At 39.1% G+C, this 21,664-nt stretch overlaps 1 protein-coding gene across 2 annotated transcripts in view; it reads left to right on the top strand.

Annotated features, from left to right (window-relative positions):
* Positions 1-10,120: 10,120 nt before the first annotated feature.
* Positions 10,121-21,664, top strand: part of MYH7B (myosin heavy chain 7B) — a 48,479-nt gene continuing 36,935 nt past the window's right edge. For both annotated transcript variants that reach the window (XM_066587678.1, XM_066587679.1), the window contains exons 1-6: positions 10,121-10,180; positions 15,821-15,983; positions 16,316-16,419; positions 18,092-18,235; positions 19,823-19,979; positions 20,806-20,833. In XM_066587678.1, coding sequence (XP_066443775.1) covers positions 15,884-15,983; positions 16,316-16,419; positions 18,092-18,235; positions 19,823-19,979; positions 20,806-20,833 — 533 coding nt within the window. In that variant the 5' untranslated portion in view covers positions 10,121-10,180; positions 15,821-15,883. The remainder of the gene's footprint in view (positions 10,181-15,820; positions 15,984-16,315; positions 16,420-18,091; positions 18,236-19,822; positions 19,980-20,805; positions 20,834-21,664) is intronic.

The raw sequence follows: 21,664 nt of genomic DNA, 5'->3' as shown, positions 1-21,664 counted from the left end.
TTTTATAAATAAATCCAGCACTTCTGATTACGAATTATATTATTGTACTGGGTACAATGTGGGTAAGGACAATTAGCTTTAATACAGCCTTAGAAGCTTTGAGCACTTTCTGAAGGGGGCAGGGATTCTTTCCCTATTCCCTATGATGGTGGCTGTTCTCTGGGCAGTGACACGCTATACGTGTCCTCGCCTATGTCACTGGGGGGGCAGTGCTCCATTTCAGTAGTGCTGAAGCACTCTACCTCCGCTCCCCTCTTACTGCCACTTCACTAGCAGGGCAGTGGGAACTCGAACTAGTGCTTTGAGCACCTCTACAACATGGTACTTGTACCCGGCGTTGGCTGAACTCGGTGGGGGCCAGGACTTCTCAGTGGCAGATTGATTGCTGTTACCAGCAACATAATCATCTGAATGGAAAAAAATAATCTATGATTTTATATAAAACCTGATGATTTGTGTTATCACAGCACAGTGCAAAATCACAAAAAGCTGCACATTTTCTTACATAATATGGTGTGCGCCAAAAGATGCAACTATTGTATGCAAATCTGCCCTATAGTAGTGGACTTATTCACAGAAGATAAAACAATATCACCACTGTTTATCGAGGGATCCTCTTAGTTTACGGGGTACTGTCTGCTGGAGCAGGTTATCAAATACACTCTGCTGGCGAAATTTATGAAAACCGTAGCAGATTGAGCTGTCCTTGTCTCCACTTTTCATGGATTTTAGCTCCTTAAAATAATGCCTCAGGGTGGTTTCACATCTGTGTTGGAACCTCCGGTCGGAAGCTCTGTCACAGATCCTCTGTGAATGCCTTTACATGCCGCAATCTAGATAGATCATGGCATGTAGAGGGTTAACTGCGAGGATCCGTTTTCTTATCTATCCCCACTGTTGCAGCGGGAGGCTAGTTATCAGTCACAGAAGTGAGCCCGTACCATGCGCAGGACATAAGTTGACATTGTGTTGCCTTAAGTACCATCCTGCCAGGACGTAAACGTACATCCTGTGGTGTTAAGGGGTTAAAGATAGTCTGCATGCCACCCTTACCAACCACCATGCATGATCTGCGAGGACGCATCATAGAAGCCTTTGCATCAGCCTATCATGATACGCTACAATGTGTATGGCAGGAACCTGACTATAGACTTGTCGAGTAACAAAGAGGGCTCACTTTGAACACCTGGGATTTGGGAGACGTGTTTGATGTTGTGCAACAAAACTTTTTAAATTTTTGCTTCCGAATTTATGTGTCTGACGGTCATTAAACTTGGGTTATGAGTGTTTCGAATCAGAAATTTGTAATACTCCTTCTGCTGCATCGTATCCTGAGTCTGCGTTGCAATAACCATCACCCACAACACACCTCAGTGTGAAGAGTTGCTAAGAGACACTGAAATGGACTAAATTTGCTGTGTTGAGTACCTGTGTTTTTTTTACTTATGTGGACTTTGTACATATGTGTACATGTGTGTGTGTCTGTGTGTGTGTGTGTATATGTATATATATAATCTGCATTCACATATACCATATATCTTTGTGCATATACAGCATATATGTGTGTGTACCAGTATATATAAAATGTATATAGAACAGAGCAGCAACAGCTGAGCTAAACCACGTGTTCCCATTTGCACAGTTGCAATGAGATTACATGGAGTCAGGATGGGGTTAAACATGTGCTGCTTGGTGTTCTTCAAAGGCACTTAAAGGCCGCATAGAGGAGTGAGGAGTACTGTAAGGAATGCAGATATTACACTTCTAATTAAGACCTGCTCGGGCCCCCCACAGGCTCCGGTATAGTGTTATTTTTTTTAGGAAACAACCTGCGTCAACCATCTGCAGTGCTCTGATTGTGAAGGTTTATGAATGAACAAACAAAATGAATACAAAATGGAAAAAAAGTATTTCTTCTTTTCCTGGAATTCCCATATGTAGTATACATCCTGGTATGCAACATAAATGCAGGCGGTTCACTTCAAACTGCTTGTCCAGATGACACTCATCAGGATTAATTCCAAAAATTCAGTATGGCGTTTTATCCCCTTGATCTTCTGAAGCGTTGATCTGCTGCATACTCCCAGTTTCAGATTGCTAAAGGTCCCAACTTTACACATTGCTCAGGACATTGAGTAGGAAGTAGCAGATAAATTATTCAGACTACTTTAAAAGAAATAAGAAAGTTATTTTTCTATGAAATGCAAGCATAGCCACTAAATAGCATTAACTCATGTTCTTTTGTCCTGTGTTCTTTCCTTTTCCTTATTTAGAACCAATAGAAATTGCTATTTTTTTTATTAAAGTAGTCCAATTAATGAACAATATTCCACGTATATCCGACTCATCTACCATTGAATGTTGAAAGAAAAAGTCCAAGTCAGACGAAGATTCTTGGGGGCCACCAGAGAAAATTTATGCGAGGGCACACCCTCCATGCACAGAGAATATGTGCTCATCCACTTTTAATTTCATCCTAGTATGTGAATCACCACATATGAAATGTACCCAAGTGGCAACTGATTGGCTCCAGATTTACATGGGAGCTTTGGCAACAGTCAGGGTGGTCCCCTTAGTTGTTATAAATCCCGCTCTACCCTAAGGAACTTTGTAAGCCCAATTCTATCCTTTTATTAATTAATTGGCGCTGCTGTGCCCGTTACTAATTTATAAGGTGCCACTATGCTCCCATTGTAATTTATAGGTCCCACTGTGTCCCCTGTGTCACTTATAGGCCTCATTGTGTCCAGATTTAAGATCTATTAGGATTATCAGTAAGTTTAAAAAATAACAGTTACACATAATACACTGATCTGCATGTAGTGCACTGAATTATGTAAGGACTAATGAATTGCATTTTAAACTTCTCTTGTGGGACTAATAAATGTAAAAAATAAAATTGTCCAAGTTTAAAAAAGAATTCAAGTATAGAATTTTTTTTTTTTTTTACCAATAAAAGCAGTTTATTATCTGAAACCCCAAGAACTCTAAAAGATGCGTGCACATAGCTCGATCGGTCAAAATATCGAAACGTTATGGCTCCCAATATAGGGTGACAAAATTTTGAAGAGAAAAAAAAAACATTGTTTGGGCAAAGGTTGTAAATAGAGATGAGCGAGCGTACTCGGATAAGCACTACTCGCTCAAGTAATTGGCTTTATCCGAGTATCGCTGTGCTCGGGGCTAAAGATTCGGGTGCCGGCACGGAGCGGGGAGCTGCAGGGGAGAGCGGGGAGGAACGGAGGTAAGATCTTTCTCTCCCTCTCTCCCGCCCGCTCTCCCCTGCTCCCCGCTGCGACTCACCTGTCAGCCGCAGCGGCACCCGAATCTTCAGGGACAAGCACAGCGATACTCGGATAAAGCAAATTACTCGAGCGAGTAGTGCCAATTACGCTCGCTCATCTCTAGTTGTAAAGCATACAAAAACTGTACCATGGTGAAATGGTAAACGCTATATCATCTAAAAAAACAATGTCAGAATTACTGGTTTTAATCATCCCACTCCCCAAACAAAGGGATAAAATGCATGAAATAGTTGTCTATACCTCAAAATTTTACTAATGAAGACATTAACTGATTTTTGCCAAAAATAAGCTCCCAGGCAGCTCTGTAGACAAAGTAAAAAACATAGCTTTCTCAATAGGGCAATGCAAAAGAAAAAATTCTACAAAAATGGCTTTTAATCAGCAAACTTAACAAAATATGACACAATAAGGTTAACATGTGAGTAAGCCACATGGTGAACAGTATATGAAAAGAAGTATAAAAAAAAACACTGTCAGGGATTTGGGGTTTTTTGTACAAGCCAACCTAAAAAAAAACACAATAAAAAGTGATCCAAAAGTTGTCTGTACTCTATAATGATGCCAGAGAAAAAGACAATGTATCCTGCAAAAAAAAAACAACAGAAAACAGCTTTGTACACAAAAAAATAAAAAGTATGGCTCTCTGAATATAGCAAAGAAAAATGCTTTTCTTTTCTTACAGTAGTAAAACGCAAACAAAATGAAACTTCTAAATGTGGTGTCTCTAACAGTACTGACCTGTGGAATAAGGTATATACTGTACAGATTAGGTATTCCACAGAGTCACTGCCATAAAAATGGAACCTATACAACAACGACAGGATCGTTGTTTTTGGCAGCCCCACTCAATAAAAATTATTATGCCATAATTGACTCTGCACAGTTTACATGTGCCCCAGATTATAAATTGTCACACGAGCAAAACCTCAAATAAAACCAACTTTTTAAAAAATCTTTTTTTATTTAAGATTTTTTTTGGTAGTGAACACATCCAAGTGCACATATAGACCTGGCAAACAAATCACATTATATCAAAATAAGTGTCTGTAAAAAAAAGTGCGAGTGTAGATATAGAAATCTTTAAATAGGGATACATAAACAAAACCGTTATTTATGAGATCTTAACCATCCACCACTACTAAAAGAGAAGGAAAGGGAAAGAAATTATCACTTTTTATACCCCTAGATGAAAATCCTAAGAGAGGTAGTTTGCAAAATGGGGTGACTTTTGGGGAGGTTCTGCTGTGCTGGTACTTCAGGGCCTCCACAAATGCAACACGGCTTCTGAAAATTACTCCAGCAAAACTTGCCCATCGTGAAAAGGAAAAATTTGGGATTAGGCCTGTATATTATTGGAAAAATTGCAATTCTTCATTTTGACAGCCTAATGTTAACAAAATTCACAAAACATCTGTGGGGTAAAACCACTCACTAGATGAATTCCATGAGGGGTGTAGTATACAAAACAGAGTCACTTTTAGAGAGTGCACACTGTACTCCTGTGTTTCCCTGAAAATAAGACACTGTCTTATTAATTTTTGCCTCAAAGAGGCACAGTGTCTTATTTTCAGGGGGTGACTAATAATGCTTACCTACCACCGGCAATTCGGTGCTCGTGCTAGTCTCCATTGCTGCTGCAGGCTGCCGAGTCCTCCTTCAAGCCGACAGGGCAGTTCGAGAACCGGAATGCTGGTGGTAGGTGAGTATTGTTTTCTTTTTTTACATGCAGCCTAGCTAGGGCTTATTTTCGGGGGGCTTATTTAGGGGAGGTCTTATCGGGGAAACACAGTTGTACCTCAGGGGCCTCTGAAATGGTACCTGGAAAAAGTCCTAATAAAAGGGAGACCCCAAAATCCACAAGAAGCTTCTTCATTTCTAAGGCATGTGTATTAATCATCTAAAAACTGTGGATCCAGGGTAATAAATAATACATTTTGTTTGTGTTATTGAAGATATTTGTTTAAAATTGATTTTTTTCATTCATGATTAGCCATCTTCCAGTGTGTGTATGTGTATGCAATATATATATATATATATGTATGTGTGTGTGTGTGTGTGTGTGTGTATCAAACTACTAACAACCACTTGTCTGTGAGTATGTATGTGTGTGTGTGATTCTTATGCTCCATCCCTGGTGATACTATCGCTCCACCCCCTGGTAATGTCATTGAAGGTCCTACATCATATGTAAAATACAGAGTCTGACCAACAGAAGAACAACACAGTTAGGGCTCTTGAAAAGGGGAGGAAAAAAATAACAAAATGAGAATACAACTAAACTGCTATTATATCAGACACAACTCAGCAGTCCTGACAGAACACACTGGCCTAACTCCACTACAAAGATCCGGTGGGCTGAAGGACCTGTGGTGATGTCACTGTGGGAGGAGCCAAGCTGTTTGTATCTTGTGTAGTAATTAAGCTACTGTGTGTGTGATGTGTGGGGATCGTAATGCATGTACCATGTAGCAGGGCTGGGTGGCCCATTGTGCCACCAGAAACACTGGTACTATTATTTCCTGCACAACTCAGCAGTCCTGACAGAAAACACTGACCTACCTCTACCACAGAGATCCAGTGGACTAAAGGACCTATGGTGATGTCACTGCTGTGGGAGGAGTCAAGCTGTGTTTGTCTTGTGTGGTAATCAAGCTACTGTGTGTGTGATGTGCCACCAGAAACACTGGTACTATAATGTCCTAATAATTACCAGTATACATATATAAATTACTATTCCCTTAATGAATTATTCCTATCTATCTTTTTCTTCAGATGCTGACCAGCTCAGATTTACTTGGGGTTATGTATTCAGTTATTAGTTTGTTTCTCCGGCTGTATGATGCTGTTACATGGACCTACCACAGAAATTGCTTAGAGGAGGAGACAGGCTCTCCTATCACAGTTACTGATGATGATCACACAGCTCTTGTCACACCGTTATAATAAAGGAGATCATAGCCCGGCCTCCTGACTGCATACTAATGGTCCGTAGATTCTTTAGGTGAATATAGAAGTTAAAACTTTGATGCTAATTTTTCCAAATGTTCTCTAAATTTTAGCTTTTTTTTCTAACAAATGAACACAAAATAAATTGACCATAATTTCCCACTAATATAAAATACAACATGTCATGAAAAAAACAATCTAAGAATCACTTGATAAGAAAAAGAGTTCCAAAGTTATGACCATATAGGGTGACAGGTCAGATTTCAAAAATTAGGACTACATTCTAAAGACCATAATATGCTGCATTCTTAGAATGTTAATGAAAGGAGTTAACAGAATAACACATCTCCATATGTCCTAATGTTGTAATGGAGACTTTTACAAAGGAGCTTCATTTGTTTAAATCCTGTAAGTGGAAGTAACTATAATTGTGTTCAATTGCCTGAGGGTTTAATTTGTTATAAACTCTGCAATCATTTGGGGTGTTATTTTTAATCTAGTTGCAGCAAATAAAATAATTTGTATGGAAATCAACATGACTGTGTAGCGGCACAGAAATAGAGCAAGTCGATCAGCCCTCATTTTATTTCATTTACATGTTTTAATTTGTGGGCCTTTTTTCATTCATTCTCCACCCCCCATCTTTCTCTCTTCATACAGTTTCCATTGCTGTTAGCAGCACATTCCCTGTTTACATAAGGGAATGTGATACCAATGAATGATGATTTATGGATGAGCGTAAATGATGTGAATTCCAGGATAAATACATTTTTCTTTTTAATTTTTTTATTTGGCATTTTCAATTCAGAAAATACCGATATTGCAAACTTGTACAATTCAAGGAAAATGGTACAATTCACCCAAAATTGTGCACACGAAAGTAACCCTTAAATTAAAAAAAAACTAAAGAAAAGAAAGGTCCCTTGTAGAGATGAGCGAACGTGCTCGTTTCGAGCAATTGCTTGAACGAGCATCACTTTTTTCGAGTAACTGCCTACTCGGGTGAAAAGATTCGGGGGGTATTAGGGTGGAGTGTGGGGAGGTAGCAGGGGGGAAAAGGGGGGAGCTCTCTCTCTCCCCACCGCTCCCCCCTGCTCTCCCCCAGCTCCCCCCGAATCTTTTCGCCCGATTAGGCAGATACTCGTTCGAGTAGTTGCTCTAAACGAGTACGTGCGCTCATCTCTAGTCCCTTGCTATACTTTCTGTTAGCACATCGGGACCCTTAAGCAAGTAGATACATACCCTCGTCAAATGTTTTAAGGGGTCCCAATGTTCATTTTAAAGATTCTGTGTAACACCATTAAGTATATGAGAATGGCATAGCTTTATGTTTAATTTCTTGTCTAGTTAGTAATAAGAAATTGCCCGCATTTGCAGGATTTGACAGTGTCATGTTCTTTGTGCTTCTCCATAACCAACCTGTCGATGGTCAGAAGGGTTTTCAATTGAAATATCAATTCAGAAATTTCTGGAATTTTAGGCTGCAACCACTTCCCAAATAGGCTGCACATTTATGTACTTTGAAGTCTGACTTGAAGCTTAGCTCTAAGTCACGCATGCGGGTTGTGCCAGCCTCTCCCTGCAGGCTGCATGCACTAAGTCACAGAGGTGGGCTTTACCAGCCACTTCCCGCCTTCAGCATGTAGATTGACAGTTTTATTCCTTATAGAAAGAGAGGGGTCAGTCAGCATGCTGCGGGTGGGAAGAAGGCGGAGCGACTCATCTTCATGACTCTGTTCTGACTCAAAAGTGTGTTTATTCAGATATGCTGCAGTGTTTCAGAATAAGCATCCACGGGGCAGTGTGCATACCTTTCCCAGGTTAATGCTATTGTTTGGGCAGCATAAACCTGGTGACAGAATCCCTTTAAGGAGGACTACAGTGATCAATTGTTGACTGGTTGGTTGATTTTTTTTTCCCCCCATTGATCAGTCATTTCTTTTGCTCTCATGCAGCATAACCTTTCCACAGTCACTGTTCCAGTGGAGAACATTTACTATAATAAGATCTATCTCACACAACAATCCTTTAAAAACATTGGAGAATAGTTTTCATAGGTTTCAGTTCCTATCTTTGATTGAACATAGTTATTTGTGTCACATGGATACTTAGCTATTATGGTTTTCTGAAATGTTTTACATAATTTTAAGACCTGAGCCCTGGTCTTCTTTGTATGGAGCAATTTGCATCAGTAGCAAAATTGTATAATTAGAAGTTTTTGTGAAAATAAATACTTAAAAGTCTAGACATCTAAAGTGATCGCAGAAATGTAACTGTGTTTTATTAGATACTTGGAGTCATATAAAATATATATGCAAGAAAAGATGATCTTGACACGTTTATCATTAGTGATAGGGCTCTACTGATTCGGTTTAAACTTTGCTAAAGGTTGGGTTCAGCATGAACCCGAATTGGGCTTTTTGCAAAGTTTTAGCCAAAACAGGGTTCTACTGGTTCAGTTCACTCAACACTAGTCCTGAATACTGGTGTGTAACTCAGAGTATTATTCAGGGCTTTTATGACCTTTATGAGAGAAAGATGAAAAAGGAGAGTGGAGCAAGACCCAGTGGGAATGGTGAAATAGTTCTGGAGTGCAAAGTGTTTCAAATGATGGAGGTGCTGCCAACCAGATGACGCTCCACCAATGTGGGCATGAGTATAGCGAAAAGAGTGGGGAAAAATACTGGTGTGAAGGCGGAACATTCTAAGCTACTAGAAGAGTAAGGTCCAATATGTGATAGTGAAAACACTACTTTTTATTATTTAGCAAAAAAAAAACAGCAAGTGAAAACGCGTTTCGGGGACAAGTCCCTTCGTCAGTTCGCCTAGATTAAACACGACAGGATGCCTGTGGGTGACACAATTCCAAAGATTTTTTGGTGTGCCAGAGGTCCTGTATGTGGCAGGGAGACAGGGGAGAAAGAGTGAACTGACGAGGGGCCTGTCCCCAAAATGCGTTTTCACTTGCTGGTTTTTATTTTACACCAGTATTTTTCCACACTCTTTTATGACTTTTAGACAGTGTTGTACACCAGTTTTAGAAGTTTTGGTAATCTTCCAGTTCGGTTCAAACTAATCTGGACCGAACCAAACTTTTTGCAAAAGTTCGGCTAACCGGCTGAACCAAACTTATCAAAAGTTCTTTCATCACTAATTATTAAAACTACGAAGAATAGAAAAGACATAGTTTTAAGTTGAAGAAACTTCATTTTTTTTTTTTCTTGATTTTTTTTTTTTTCTCCTTTTTATTCTTTTTGTTATTTCTTTAGTTATATCTATTAAACCTAAGAGCCATATTAACACTGTGGTTCTTAGGGAATTTTTCTGAACTTTCAATTCGGTTCAAACTAATTTGGACCGAACCAAGCCTTTTGCAAAAGCTTGGCAAACCAGCTGAACAAATATTTTTAAATGTTCGCTCATCACTGATTAGTAAAACAATGAAGAATAGAAAAGACATGGCTTTACGTTGAAGAAACTTCATATTTAAAATTTTTGTTTCCCTTTTAATCTCTAATTTTTTTTAGACTATTTATTAATCCTACAACCCATTACCTGAAACTATTGTCTTTGGTTCCATCAATAAAACCTGCTTCAAAACCACACAATGATATACAAAACCCTAAAACTAAAAGTGAAATTGTGTGTATGGACATTGTATACTGATCCATGAAGCAGTCACTCAGTGCAGTAGCTGCTGTAAAGTTTCCCCCCCAGTGACAATTTGTGAAGTAAAAATAACCTCCCTAAGCAGTGATAAGGTTGGGAGTTTGCCTTTTGTGTCCGTCTGAGCCGAGGGGCCAATGGAGCCGTACGTATCTGACACATGGGAATTTCTCACATATCTGCCCTCTACTGTGACCTTCAGCCACACAATAAAAAGAGGCTTCAGAGTATCTCTCCTGCAGCCTCTGGGTCCTGTAGCCAAGGTTGGTAGTAGTTTGCTTGTTTGTGTGAAGTATACTAACTGTCAAGTCTTGTGATCACTCCACTCTAATAGTACATCCACTAACCAGCACTGGCCTGCTCTCGAATACATTGTTTGACACGCATTAGACTATGTCTAATGCTTAAATAACTCACACATGGCATCTTTGACTATTCGTTTTACTGCATTTATTTTTTTGTCATAGGGATTGCTGATCTAAACAATAGAAATAGAACTCAGATTACTAGGATCATGAAAGTCTGAATTCTTTAGAATTGTAAGATTTGTTTTCTGTTCTCGACTCGAATTCCCAATTTTCTTTTATATAATTAGTCACTTCTTACCATAGCTAACATCAGCTACTTAGGTTATAATGTATGGATCAATATTACTACATTCAACACTTTGTAGCATACGTAATTTATGTCTCATTGGAACTGAAGTATATACCGGTACTTAAAGTAGCTAGACATTTTAGATTCTGCTATTCTGACACTTCAGACAAGAACTGTAAGAGTTTTTAGTTGTTGTGCATTGTAAATGATGAAATGTACAGCAGGTCTCGGCAGGTGAAACCTATTCCTCTAACAGCATGAGCGCTATTTATTTTATTTTATGTAGTTATTTGTATTATTATTATATCTCCCATAATTCTAATCCTTATGTATTATGCAAATATTTGTCTAATGCATGTTATTATGCTACTGTTCACATTGAAATGGCCTGTCTTTACACTTGTGTGTCTTGTAGCTTCTGTTTTTTACCAGAGCCATGACTGATATGATGGATATGATTTGTGAAGAATCCGACTGACTTATAATTGGTCATGTTTTTTAATTACTGGAAAGAATAATGATACATGCTACATTAATCTGGATGTGAAAACCTGATGCTCCAACTAGTCTCATTCTGTCGGGGTTTCATTGTAACCGACTACATTATACTTTTGCCAAAATGGACAAAAACCTGACAGACCTATTATAAGTCAATGGGATTTGTCAGGATTAGTTAGCATCCGTTTCACAATGAATCTATCAAACAGTTATGGCTCTGTTAACTCCGTCCACCTCTTTGACATACGTGTACATCACAGAAGTGAGGATTGAGTATGAAGCAGGCTCAGGACCCTCACCAGCTGCATATTTAGTGGGTGCCAGCTGTTTCAAACAGCTGACACCCGCTGCAAACAACCATGATCGGAGTTAGCTCAGTCCTGGCCGCGTCATGTAAGCAGTCGGTCGGCATGGTTGTGTGATGCGATCCTGGGATATCAATGGTTGGTAGCCTTGGGCCTAGTGAATGCTCCCAAGACTACCATGTATTTAACCATATTAAGCCCTACTTGTGGCCCGTGGCATGGTTTAATATGTGAATGTTAAAAATACAATATGTTGCAATACTGAAGTATTGCAGTAAACTGTAGAAGCAATCAAGTGATTGCAAGTTAAAGTCCCCTCTGGGAACTAAAAAGAATGTAAGAGTAAGTCAAACAAAATTGTTAAAAAATTATTTAAAAAAAAATACTTTCCCATTTCTCCCACATGCAATTTAAATAATAAAAAACATACCACCACCACTCAATGGAAAAAAGGGTTATGGGGCTCTAAATGACAACAAAAACCTTTTTTTTTTTTTTTTTTTTTTTTAATAAAAGGGTTTTAAAATTTTTAGTAAAGTAGTAAAATATTTAGAAAAAAGTCTATAAACATAGAATTGTTATAATGCTACTGACCCAGTGAATGAAGTTAACATGTAATTTTTACCGAACCAGGAATGCCACAAAATCTACACCCTCTGAAAAATGGCACAGTTGTGTTTTGTTTTTTTTTCATTTCACCCCACTTAAAAAGGTTAAAAGGTTTTCCAATACATTATATAGTGCATTAAATGGTACCATTAAATATTACAACGTTAACTTGACAATGCATTAAATATGCAGTTACTGCAACCTTTAAACTATGACTAAAAACAACAAAGCCATTGAAAAAAGCCAAATTAAAGCGATTGTCCAGAACCTTGGGCATTTTTTCTATTGATGATCCATCCTCAGGTTATTTCATCAATAGATGACTGACGGGGATCCACCGCTCAGGATCCACGCTGATCAGCTGATTCCCGACACCACTATCAGTACAGACATCGCAGGAAGTGGATTGTGCCGTCTGTTCCGCAGTGGTCCGGTTCGGTAGCGCAGGCCCAGCTCCCAATGAATTCAATAGGAGCTGCGTCTGCCATGTGTCTTGTGATGCAACAGCTACATATTGTATGGATGCCACTTGTTGGTGTGCATGCGTACCACACTTGACTAACGCACACCATTTTCATGTGAGAAAGGTCCCGAGTCAGTTTCATAATACGGTCGTGCATAAATTACAAGGCATGTGTTATATTTAGTGTCTATACCACATGACATGTTAACCTCAACCCTGCCAGCAGAATCACACTGATCCATTCCTCCTTTGTCAGCTGCATCACTTATGTGGACCTACAAAACACCTCTGTATGGAGACTTTTGGCTCACCCTTCAAGCACTTTCCCTTGAATCAGCCAGATATAGAAGTCATTGAGTTGTCCTCTTTTCTCAGTCTCTTAAAAAGTTTATTGGGTTGCTTTTTGTTGTTGTTTGTTTTGTTTGTCCCCCATCTTTCTTAGAGACCAACAGTATGGTGACCATATGCACAGCATACACTGTATACACAAATCTACCTTACTCTTCATTGATATAGGAGCTGTCTGCCACCCTGGAGGTTTTTTTTTTTTACATGTATTCTGAAAAAAATGTATGACGTAATTTGGCTGTAACTAAAGACTCAAGTTGTAGACAACTGACTGAAGTTGTTTTGGCTGTGCTATACCATAATGTACATAATTAGGATGGTGGTTCATGGGCACCTGTTGTGCAAAGGCACAGGGCACATTGTATATATATTTGACACGCAGAGATCAAGGTCGGGCATATGTTGTTTTGGACATAAACATTGAGTTTAACCTTAGATCACTGCTTGGTCTGCCTGGTGAATGTAGGATTATGTTACACAGTCAGGACCATGATAAGAAGTGGAGGTCTTGGATGGGCCTCAAGTGGCTTACTGTTTAAAATAATGTTTTTGTCGTGCTAGATTACCATAGCACAATGTTGCCATTAACCTCTGTGCCAACAGCTGCTGGAACTTTAGTATGGTAGCCCGGCATTGTACAGCCTGTTAGCTGAGACTCTAAAGATGGCAATAGATATTCGTTAACTACTAGCCAGACGTTGTTTAGCTGGCAGTTATCCCCCCATTATTTCTACTTGGACATACAAGTTTGGCTTGGCCAAGCTTGCGAATTACTTGTTTAGAAGGAAGAAAGAGCATTTTTTTGACACTTTTTGCACCAGTCAATTTGGTAATGAAACAATAAAGGGTCATCATGTAAAACATGTCAAAAGTATGCGGAAACCCCAATTTAATCAGTGAGTTTGGCCATGGGCCATGCAGTCCCTATAGACAGAGTCCTTATAAAGAGCTCAGGGACTTTTAATGTGATGCACTATGGTTTCAACAAGTCAGGGAATCAATAATGTCCCCTGCCAGTACTGTTCTGATCAACTGTAGTTGCTGGTTATATGAAGTGGAAATGTCTAAGAGAAACAATAGCTTTTCAGCAAACCGGTAGAATGTCCTTATACAAACTTCAAGAAGAGGACCATTACTTTTGGACTGCTTGGTGTATAACATTCTCTGTTCTCCTTGCAACACTATCAAAAACTGCATCTGGAAGCATAGTGTATGTTGTGAACTTCATGTGTAGCACTTCCATGGTTGGCTTAGTGCACTTATATGTGTAGCCTTTGATCACAACCAGAATCTTCTCCAGGAGGAAAAGATAACCATGCACAGGCAAATTGTTTCAGAGTTTTTGCCCCTTCTCAGTGGGTTGCTAGCTGGGTAAGAAGAGGTCTATGACTTGGGTCAGACAGACTAAAGTTTTTCCTTAGGGAGAGCAGCTAGTAAGTGTGAGAAGACTTATAAGGCCATGCATGCCCCTCTGGGAAATTCATGCAAATGAAAAGCTGGAACAATGCATCTGCAGCCTGAAATATGGGTATCTTTTAATTCTGGAGAAAACTCTGGTTTTGGCTTATATTTCCAGTCATTGTTAAAAGACCGGTTAAAAGGTCAGACATTAACTTGCTGGAATGCTACCTTTTAATAGGTGGACGTGTAGTTTAATGATTCCATCTTCCTATTTGCCTAACCTCACTAATGCTCTTATGTCGGAATGGATTTAAATTTAATTAAAGGTTGCTTCCAGAGAAACATGTAATTTTTTAATAATGTATGTAGCTATTTATATCTTGTTAGTGGAATTGTTCTTTAAAGGGGTTGTCAAGTTGTAAGCTATTGGTGGCATGTTTGTTGGATAGGCCATCAGTAGTAAATCAGCAGGTTTCTGATGGCCAGGATCCCGCCTTCAGATCAGTCATTCGTTGTGCACTAAACTGATTTCTGCAGGAAGCAGACAGCTCTGTTCCAACTGCAGTGGCCAGGCTTGGTATTGCAGGCTAAGTTATCATTGAAGTTAATGGGAGACACAGCCTGCTATACCTCGCCTGACCACTATAGTAGGAACGGAGCTGTCTGCTTCCTGCAGAAATCAACTCAGTGTAGGAGCACACCAGCTCCTGGTAAACAGATGATCAGTGGGGGGGTCCCAGGTAGCAATCTAACTGCTGATCTGCTTTTAATAGCTTTTTCTAAGACTAAACCTTAATAGCTTACAAATGGACAACCCCTTTTAAGTAAATCTCTTGACAGTTGCCAAAGGTGTTGCAGTGCTTTACCAAATAACATGACCTCTTCATTCATTGAAGTGGGGGGAGTATGTAGCTTACTGACCCCCCCACAAATGTTATTTTCAGATTGAATACCACTAGTTGCTTTTGTACCAATAAGAGAACAGTTTTTATGCATTCTTTTCTAAATGACTTGCTTAAAGAAATGAGACTAAGGCTGGGTTCACACAGGGCGGATATGCCGTGAAAATTCCGGCCGGAATTCTGCTATGGCTAAACCGCCTGCGGCCGCTAATCCCGGTGTTAGCCTGCCATGTGGACGAGATTTGTCAAAAATCTTGTCCACATGGGTTGGCCCATCCTTTGCAGCAAAGCCAGCGCTGCGGCGCGGATTTCCCGGCCGCAGCATGTCAATTTTTTTTTCCATTACGGCAGCACTCTCCTCTATGGGAGAGCCATCCGCAACGGAAAAGCATGCGGCCAAGCCGCTCCAAAACCTGCGGCTAAGTGCCGCGGGTTTTGAAGCAGCGCTTTCCCAGCAGAAATCTCGCAGCCTATGGGCTCCTACCCACTTGCATTTTTTTTTTAACGCTGCCATATCGCTGCGTTTTCTTTACCCCGATTGTTAATGGGACTTTCTAATGTTATAACCGCTTCGCAAGTTTGTGCTTTGCGATTTTTGTGCAATGCGTTAACATTATAAAGTCCCATTGACAATCATGTTAAAAAAAAATGCAGCGATATCGCAGCGTTAAAAAAAAAAATGGGTAAGAGCCCTTAGTGAGAAAGACATACAACAAGAATTTACCTTTTGGAGATTTAGCAGTGGTAGGACTTGTTCACATTTTTTTCTTCTTTTTCTAGGGGTGAGGAGCATCCCTGATATTCCTGTTTCTGCTGCCTTTCTTGCCTCAGTCTTAGTCCATCATGACATCGCTCCGGGATATGTCCGAGTTTGGGGAGGCCGCAGACTATTTGCGGAAAAGTGACGATGAACTCATGAAGCTACAGACGATCCCCTTTGATGGTAAATGCATATGATTTGTGTAATCTACATTTATGCCCAATGTAGTAGTTTACAGAACTATGTTATAGTGGTTATAGGGAGTACAGAACATGGAGTTATACTTTTGTCTCCTGTCCTTTTGGTGCCCACATGTGATTGACCGGACAGTGCTATCTTTCTGTACAAATAAATGTATTTTCATAGATGTGGAGACCATGGAAAGGAGACAAACGTCTCATACTGATGGTTTCTAATTAATGACAAGCATCCAAATGGCTGTTACTGATAATAATAATGGTGTCTTTGTAATTCTTAAACAATATGAACTTCTACATTTCCTTTTCATGCTATAGGTAAGAAGAAGGCATGGATTCCAGATGAAAAGGAAGCCTACATTGAAGTTGAAATAAAAGAGTCCTCTGGTGGCAAAGTCACAGTGGAAACCAAAGACAAGCGGGTATGCTTTATCTATTCTTTTATACCACATAGCTATTTAGATTTAACTTGACTTGTCTGGAAAATTACTTTTTTGCATGAAGCTTCTGCCATTCTTCAAAACTTTGTCATATTTCAACATAGTTTTTCTAGCATTGAAAAAGTCCCTATGCTCTTATGAAGAATTCAGTGAACCTCATGTCTTATTTTGTCTGCAGCTGATATAACACATTCCCTTTTTGATTCCAGTTGGTTTGCCTAGTTCCATGCATTCGGCACTTGCTTTCGAATGATGGGTGACAGAAAAATTGGAGCAAAAATAAGTGGAATGGTCAAAGTGGACAATTCCGCCTAATGTAAATTTGTCCAAATCTGTTTGATTCCAAATTTAGTGCAACGATGACAACTTGTGACTACATTATAAGGGACTAGAATCTGGCCTGTCTTTAGGATAGGAAATCAATTCATGATTGATGGAGGTCTGACTCTTGTAACCCTCCAGGGCTAAGCTGATTCAAGGGTCTGTGACACTCCACAATATACTTCATCTCCTACATTGTTTACATGGCACAGCTCTGTACTTTCAGTACTGGCTGCACCTGGTATTGCACTCAGTGCCATTCACTTGCTGAAAGTTGAACCCCGACTAATCTTAAAATTGATAGCATATTCTAAAGATGGGCCATCAATTTGCTAGTCTTGGAAAACCCCTTTAAGTGCATTAGAGTGCCATTAACAGCACTCTAATTGGGTGATGGTAAGGCAGGAAAATATATGAAAGAAAAAGAAGACAGTAGAGCATCCAGGAAGATCCAAATAGATAATGAGATAAAAGTGTATGCTCACATGTGAGAAGGTAAGGGCCCCTAAGGTACCAATCACCACCTACAAAGAAGAAAGGCATTGTGAGCCATCAATCTTAATCCAGATATATAGCCATAGGTATCAATCAATATATTTGTTTTATATGTTATTGTAATACGGTCCCCAAATGTTTGTGGGTTAGAGAAAGACAGCCCATACATACAGCATTCGTGGGTTTAATTGACCCACAGAAACCACTGTCATCTGTCTTGGCTATATTATTGGAGCACCTGGCTTACTGTGTGGCATCATCTGAATGCCACACACCCAGTGGGTGACCCCCTAAACTTTAAGGTAAGTTTATTTATCTACCATGGTGGCACAATTTGAGTTTTTGTTCATATAATTGTTGGTAAGGCAGGAAAACAAGGTCAATTTGAATTTCTCCAGCCCTTCACTAGATTCTTCCCCTTTCTATATAGCACTATAACTATAACAATATATGTTTTTTTTAATTCAGCTATGTCCATTTGACAAGTTTATGTTAATCTATAAGAATATGTTTAGGTGTTTTCACATGTGCAGCATTATTCTGCCAGGATGCAACACAAGACACAACTTAAGCTGCCGCTGCAACATTGTACGCCAGCAAGATCGGCCCTGCAAATTTTGGTCTGGAACTTACTGCTAGTTGTGGTGTGTCTTGTGGGCGAATTCCGCCCATGTGAAACCACCATTAATAGTGTTTCTGACTAAGAAGTAGGACTAAAAGAATTTAATCACATGTATTACATGGTATATATTATTGTAAGAGTCTTGAGAAGTCTAATTTTAATCCCTGCTGTACACTAAATTAATTGTAAATTTGTTTTATACTTGTCTCCTTTCAGACTTTAACTGTGAAGGAAGATGACATTCAGCAGATGAACCCTCCAAAATTTGACATGATTGAAGACATGGCAATGTTAACTCACCTCAATGAGGCATCCGTCCTTTCCAATATGAGACGTCGCTATGCCAACTGGATGATCTACGTAAGAGAGCCGAAACATCTTTTTCCAATATAAAGTTTCTTGCAAGTGCATGCCATTTGCATAAGATAGACATAATCTATGTAGTAAATTAACTAAAAGTGGCCACACACTAGAGATTCTATTGCTAAATAGGCCAATTTACATTATTTTCTGCCAACCATTGGCACCTTCTTGCAACCTGAACAAGCCTATCAGATGCCAACTGATGATATGTATCTAGCAACAGAAACATGTGCCTCAGCACTCATACATATTTAACATCAGAATAATATTGCACAACAGTCGTTTATACTAACTGCATAAAAATGCAAGGTTCTTAGCACATATTTTGATCAAAACATGTGGGCCCAGCTGCCACGTCCAGGAAAACCTTATTGGATAGGTGCCTAACTATAAAAAAAAACACCTCTCTTAGGCCAAAAGTCTCCAATGGGAAAGATGGGTGGATGGAGTGCAAAACAAAAGTGAGGGCAGCCATTCCCCTACCAATGCAATGCATACAAAAATACAAAAGCGGGCACTTCAAACAAATAAATTGAATGTGAAAGTGCACATAAGCCATGGATGCAGTAAATGAAACACTTTTCCTCAACATTCGTACACATTTAATATCTGAATAAAATTGCACAGCTGTTATTTATACTAACAGCATAAAAATGCTGGGTTCTTAGCTCATATTTTGATCAAAGCATGTGGGCCCATCCGTCACATCCAGGTGAACCTCATTGGACAGGTATGAGTGTCGAGACACATGTTTCTGTATGTGTTGCAGACATGGCTTGTGTGCACCTTTTTACATTTGATTTAATTGTTTGAACTGCCAACTTTTAGTTTTTTTTTTTTTTTTTATATGATGACATGTATCTGTTGTGTTGGATTTTTTCAGTCATTATTGGATGCTGAAGTTAAAAACATGATAAACAACAGATCTGCAACTCATTAATGAAACCTACACTAGGCCACAGATCACAACAGAGATCAATCCGCATTTTGTCACTTTAACATCTGGCATTGCCCAAAACTACAACCTTGCAAGTCCAACAATGTCATTTAGAAAAGTGGTGTCTGAAATCCCTTTAAGTGTGTCCAGTTTAAAGGTTATGAGCATAAACTAATGAATGATTACCTGTCGTTTCGATAACTTTAGTTTCTATCAGCAGTAGATTTAGTATAATGTTCATATGTGCTATAAAATGCTATATAAGCAACAGTAGCTGATTGGCTGTGATCAAATACTGAGAGACATGACAACAGGGGCTGGTAGTGGAAAATCTCTTTGACAGCACATAGCGTAATAAAAAATAATAGGGGTAATGTATCCTAAAAAAAATACCAATTCCAGTTAACGTGGAACAGTCATAACGAACTGTATTGATATTCCAGAGTCTTTATTTGGCAATGTGTAAAAAAAGAATGCTTGTTTCAACCTGTTTTCTGACAGATGATATCCTAACATGGTAGATATTTAATTTAATTAACCATGGAAAGAACTATTGAGGTTCTTGGAAGTGATCTGTGGGCACTTTGTAGTTTATGAGCACAGCTGTTGCATAGTTTAAGGATTTTTTTTTCTCTTTCTCTTCTCAGACCTACTCCGGGCTCTTCTGTGTAACTGTGAATCCATACAAATGGCTTCCTGTCTACACAGCCACTGTTGTAGCTGCTTACAAAGGCAAGAGACGATCGGAGGCTCCACCACATATTTACTCCATTGCTGATAACGCATACCACGACATGGTGCGAGGTGAGTATCCAAAAACTATTTTACCCCCTTCTGGGCAGATATAGGAAACATTTACAAGCCAAATAAGAAAAAAGACAGACAATAGGGGCAGCATTGATGTTTTTGATCTTTTCTTATCTATAGGAAATATGACATTGGTTATGCATTTTGCAAATGTTAATTCCTTTCAGGGAAGCTTCACCTTTTGAGCTTCTTGAAATTTTTTATATTAGAAAATTATATAAATCAGCATTTTATTAACATATATATCTATTACCCAAATTCTTGTCCTTACCAGCTGGAGCAATTTGGGAGATGACACACAGTCATGGTGAAATTGAAACCATGTTGCTACGATTCCATTACCATTCGCAGCGTACAGTTATTGTCACACACTGTCATGTATTGTCTGATTGAATAGAGAAATGTGTTAAAATAGGCTCCCCATGGGGCCTTTCACAGGTGCACACACCTAAAATGCACTTCGACACGGAGCGTAATCTGCTTAACCTGCATTTATACATACAGATTATGGTGTAGAATTGTCTGCATTTTTAGGTGAGTCTTGCAGAAAAATGTCACAAGTGTGAAAGGTCGCTACTCGGATACATGAAATTACCCCATAAATTGACAGCTGAGTGTAATGTCGAAAACTCCTAGAACCTGAAAATGAATATTCTAATAACTTTTACAATCCTCTGTAAAGGAACACAGAATATATACCACATCACTTTATAAAAATATCAGTAAAAAGTAGCAGAGAAAGCACAACTTGTGTTAAAAGTCAGGTAATTGTTTTACATGAATTGAACTTTTTCTGATTATTGTATTATTTGCTTATTTTTAGATCGTGAAAACCAATCCATGCTGATCACGTAAGTATAAATATGCATTTCCTGAATACTGACCACTAAGTATTTCATATTATCAACTGTGTTCAGTAGGGTTCATATCAATATCTGACCTCTAGGCATGTAGCACTTTATCATTCAGTATGGTTTTCTAATGTGTCCCTACAAAATGCTGTCTGTCTGATTTGTGGATAACTCGTCCAAGAAAACCAAAAAATTAGTTTGGCAACCCTGGATGTCACTATCTGGAATTTTAGATTCACACATGACATAATGGGGGAGATTTATTAATACTGTCTAACATAAACACAATTTAAAGATTTTTGGGGTTAAAAGCTATTTTCTGTGATTTGTAACGGAACGATTGCACTGACTATGTAAAGCTGACCAAGATATAGATGCATTAGTCCATCGCTTCCCGCTATTCACGTGACCATGGTGTGGTCACAGGATGATTGGTTATCATTGGCAATGAGAGTTAGTGCCTCACGTCACAGTACTGAACATGCCCTCAGGTGTCACATCATCATGCGACTGAAACCATTTCCCTCTGGCTTGTCAACCTCTGCTCCGTATCCCATCCAGTACAAGCAGAGGAATGTCGATTTGGCAAATCTTAATAGATATGTTAGACACTTATGTTGCAGTTTAGTTGGCTTACTTTAGGCCAGTATTTTGCACTACATTTGTAGCACACAACTTTAATAAATTCCGCACATTTTAGGACAGCCCTGCCCCCTTTTCTAGACGCTTTTGAAAACCATCTTGTGCAAAAACAGACTACAACACAATAAATCTGGTCCACAGAATGTACGCCAGTTTTCGGGTGCAGTTTTCCATTGCCAATCTGTCCCA

This window comes from Eleutherodactylus coqui, chromosome 13, assembly GCF_035609145.1.
Source record: "Eleutherodactylus coqui strain aEleCoq1 chromosome 13, aEleCoq1.hap1, whole genome shotgun sequence".
Classification (NCBI taxonomy): domain Eukaryota; kingdom Metazoa; phylum Chordata; class Amphibia; order Anura; family Eleutherodactylidae; genus Eleutherodactylus; species Eleutherodactylus coqui.
Note: the sequence above shows the minus strand (reverse complement) of the source record. Positions and strands in the feature narration are given on the sequence as shown.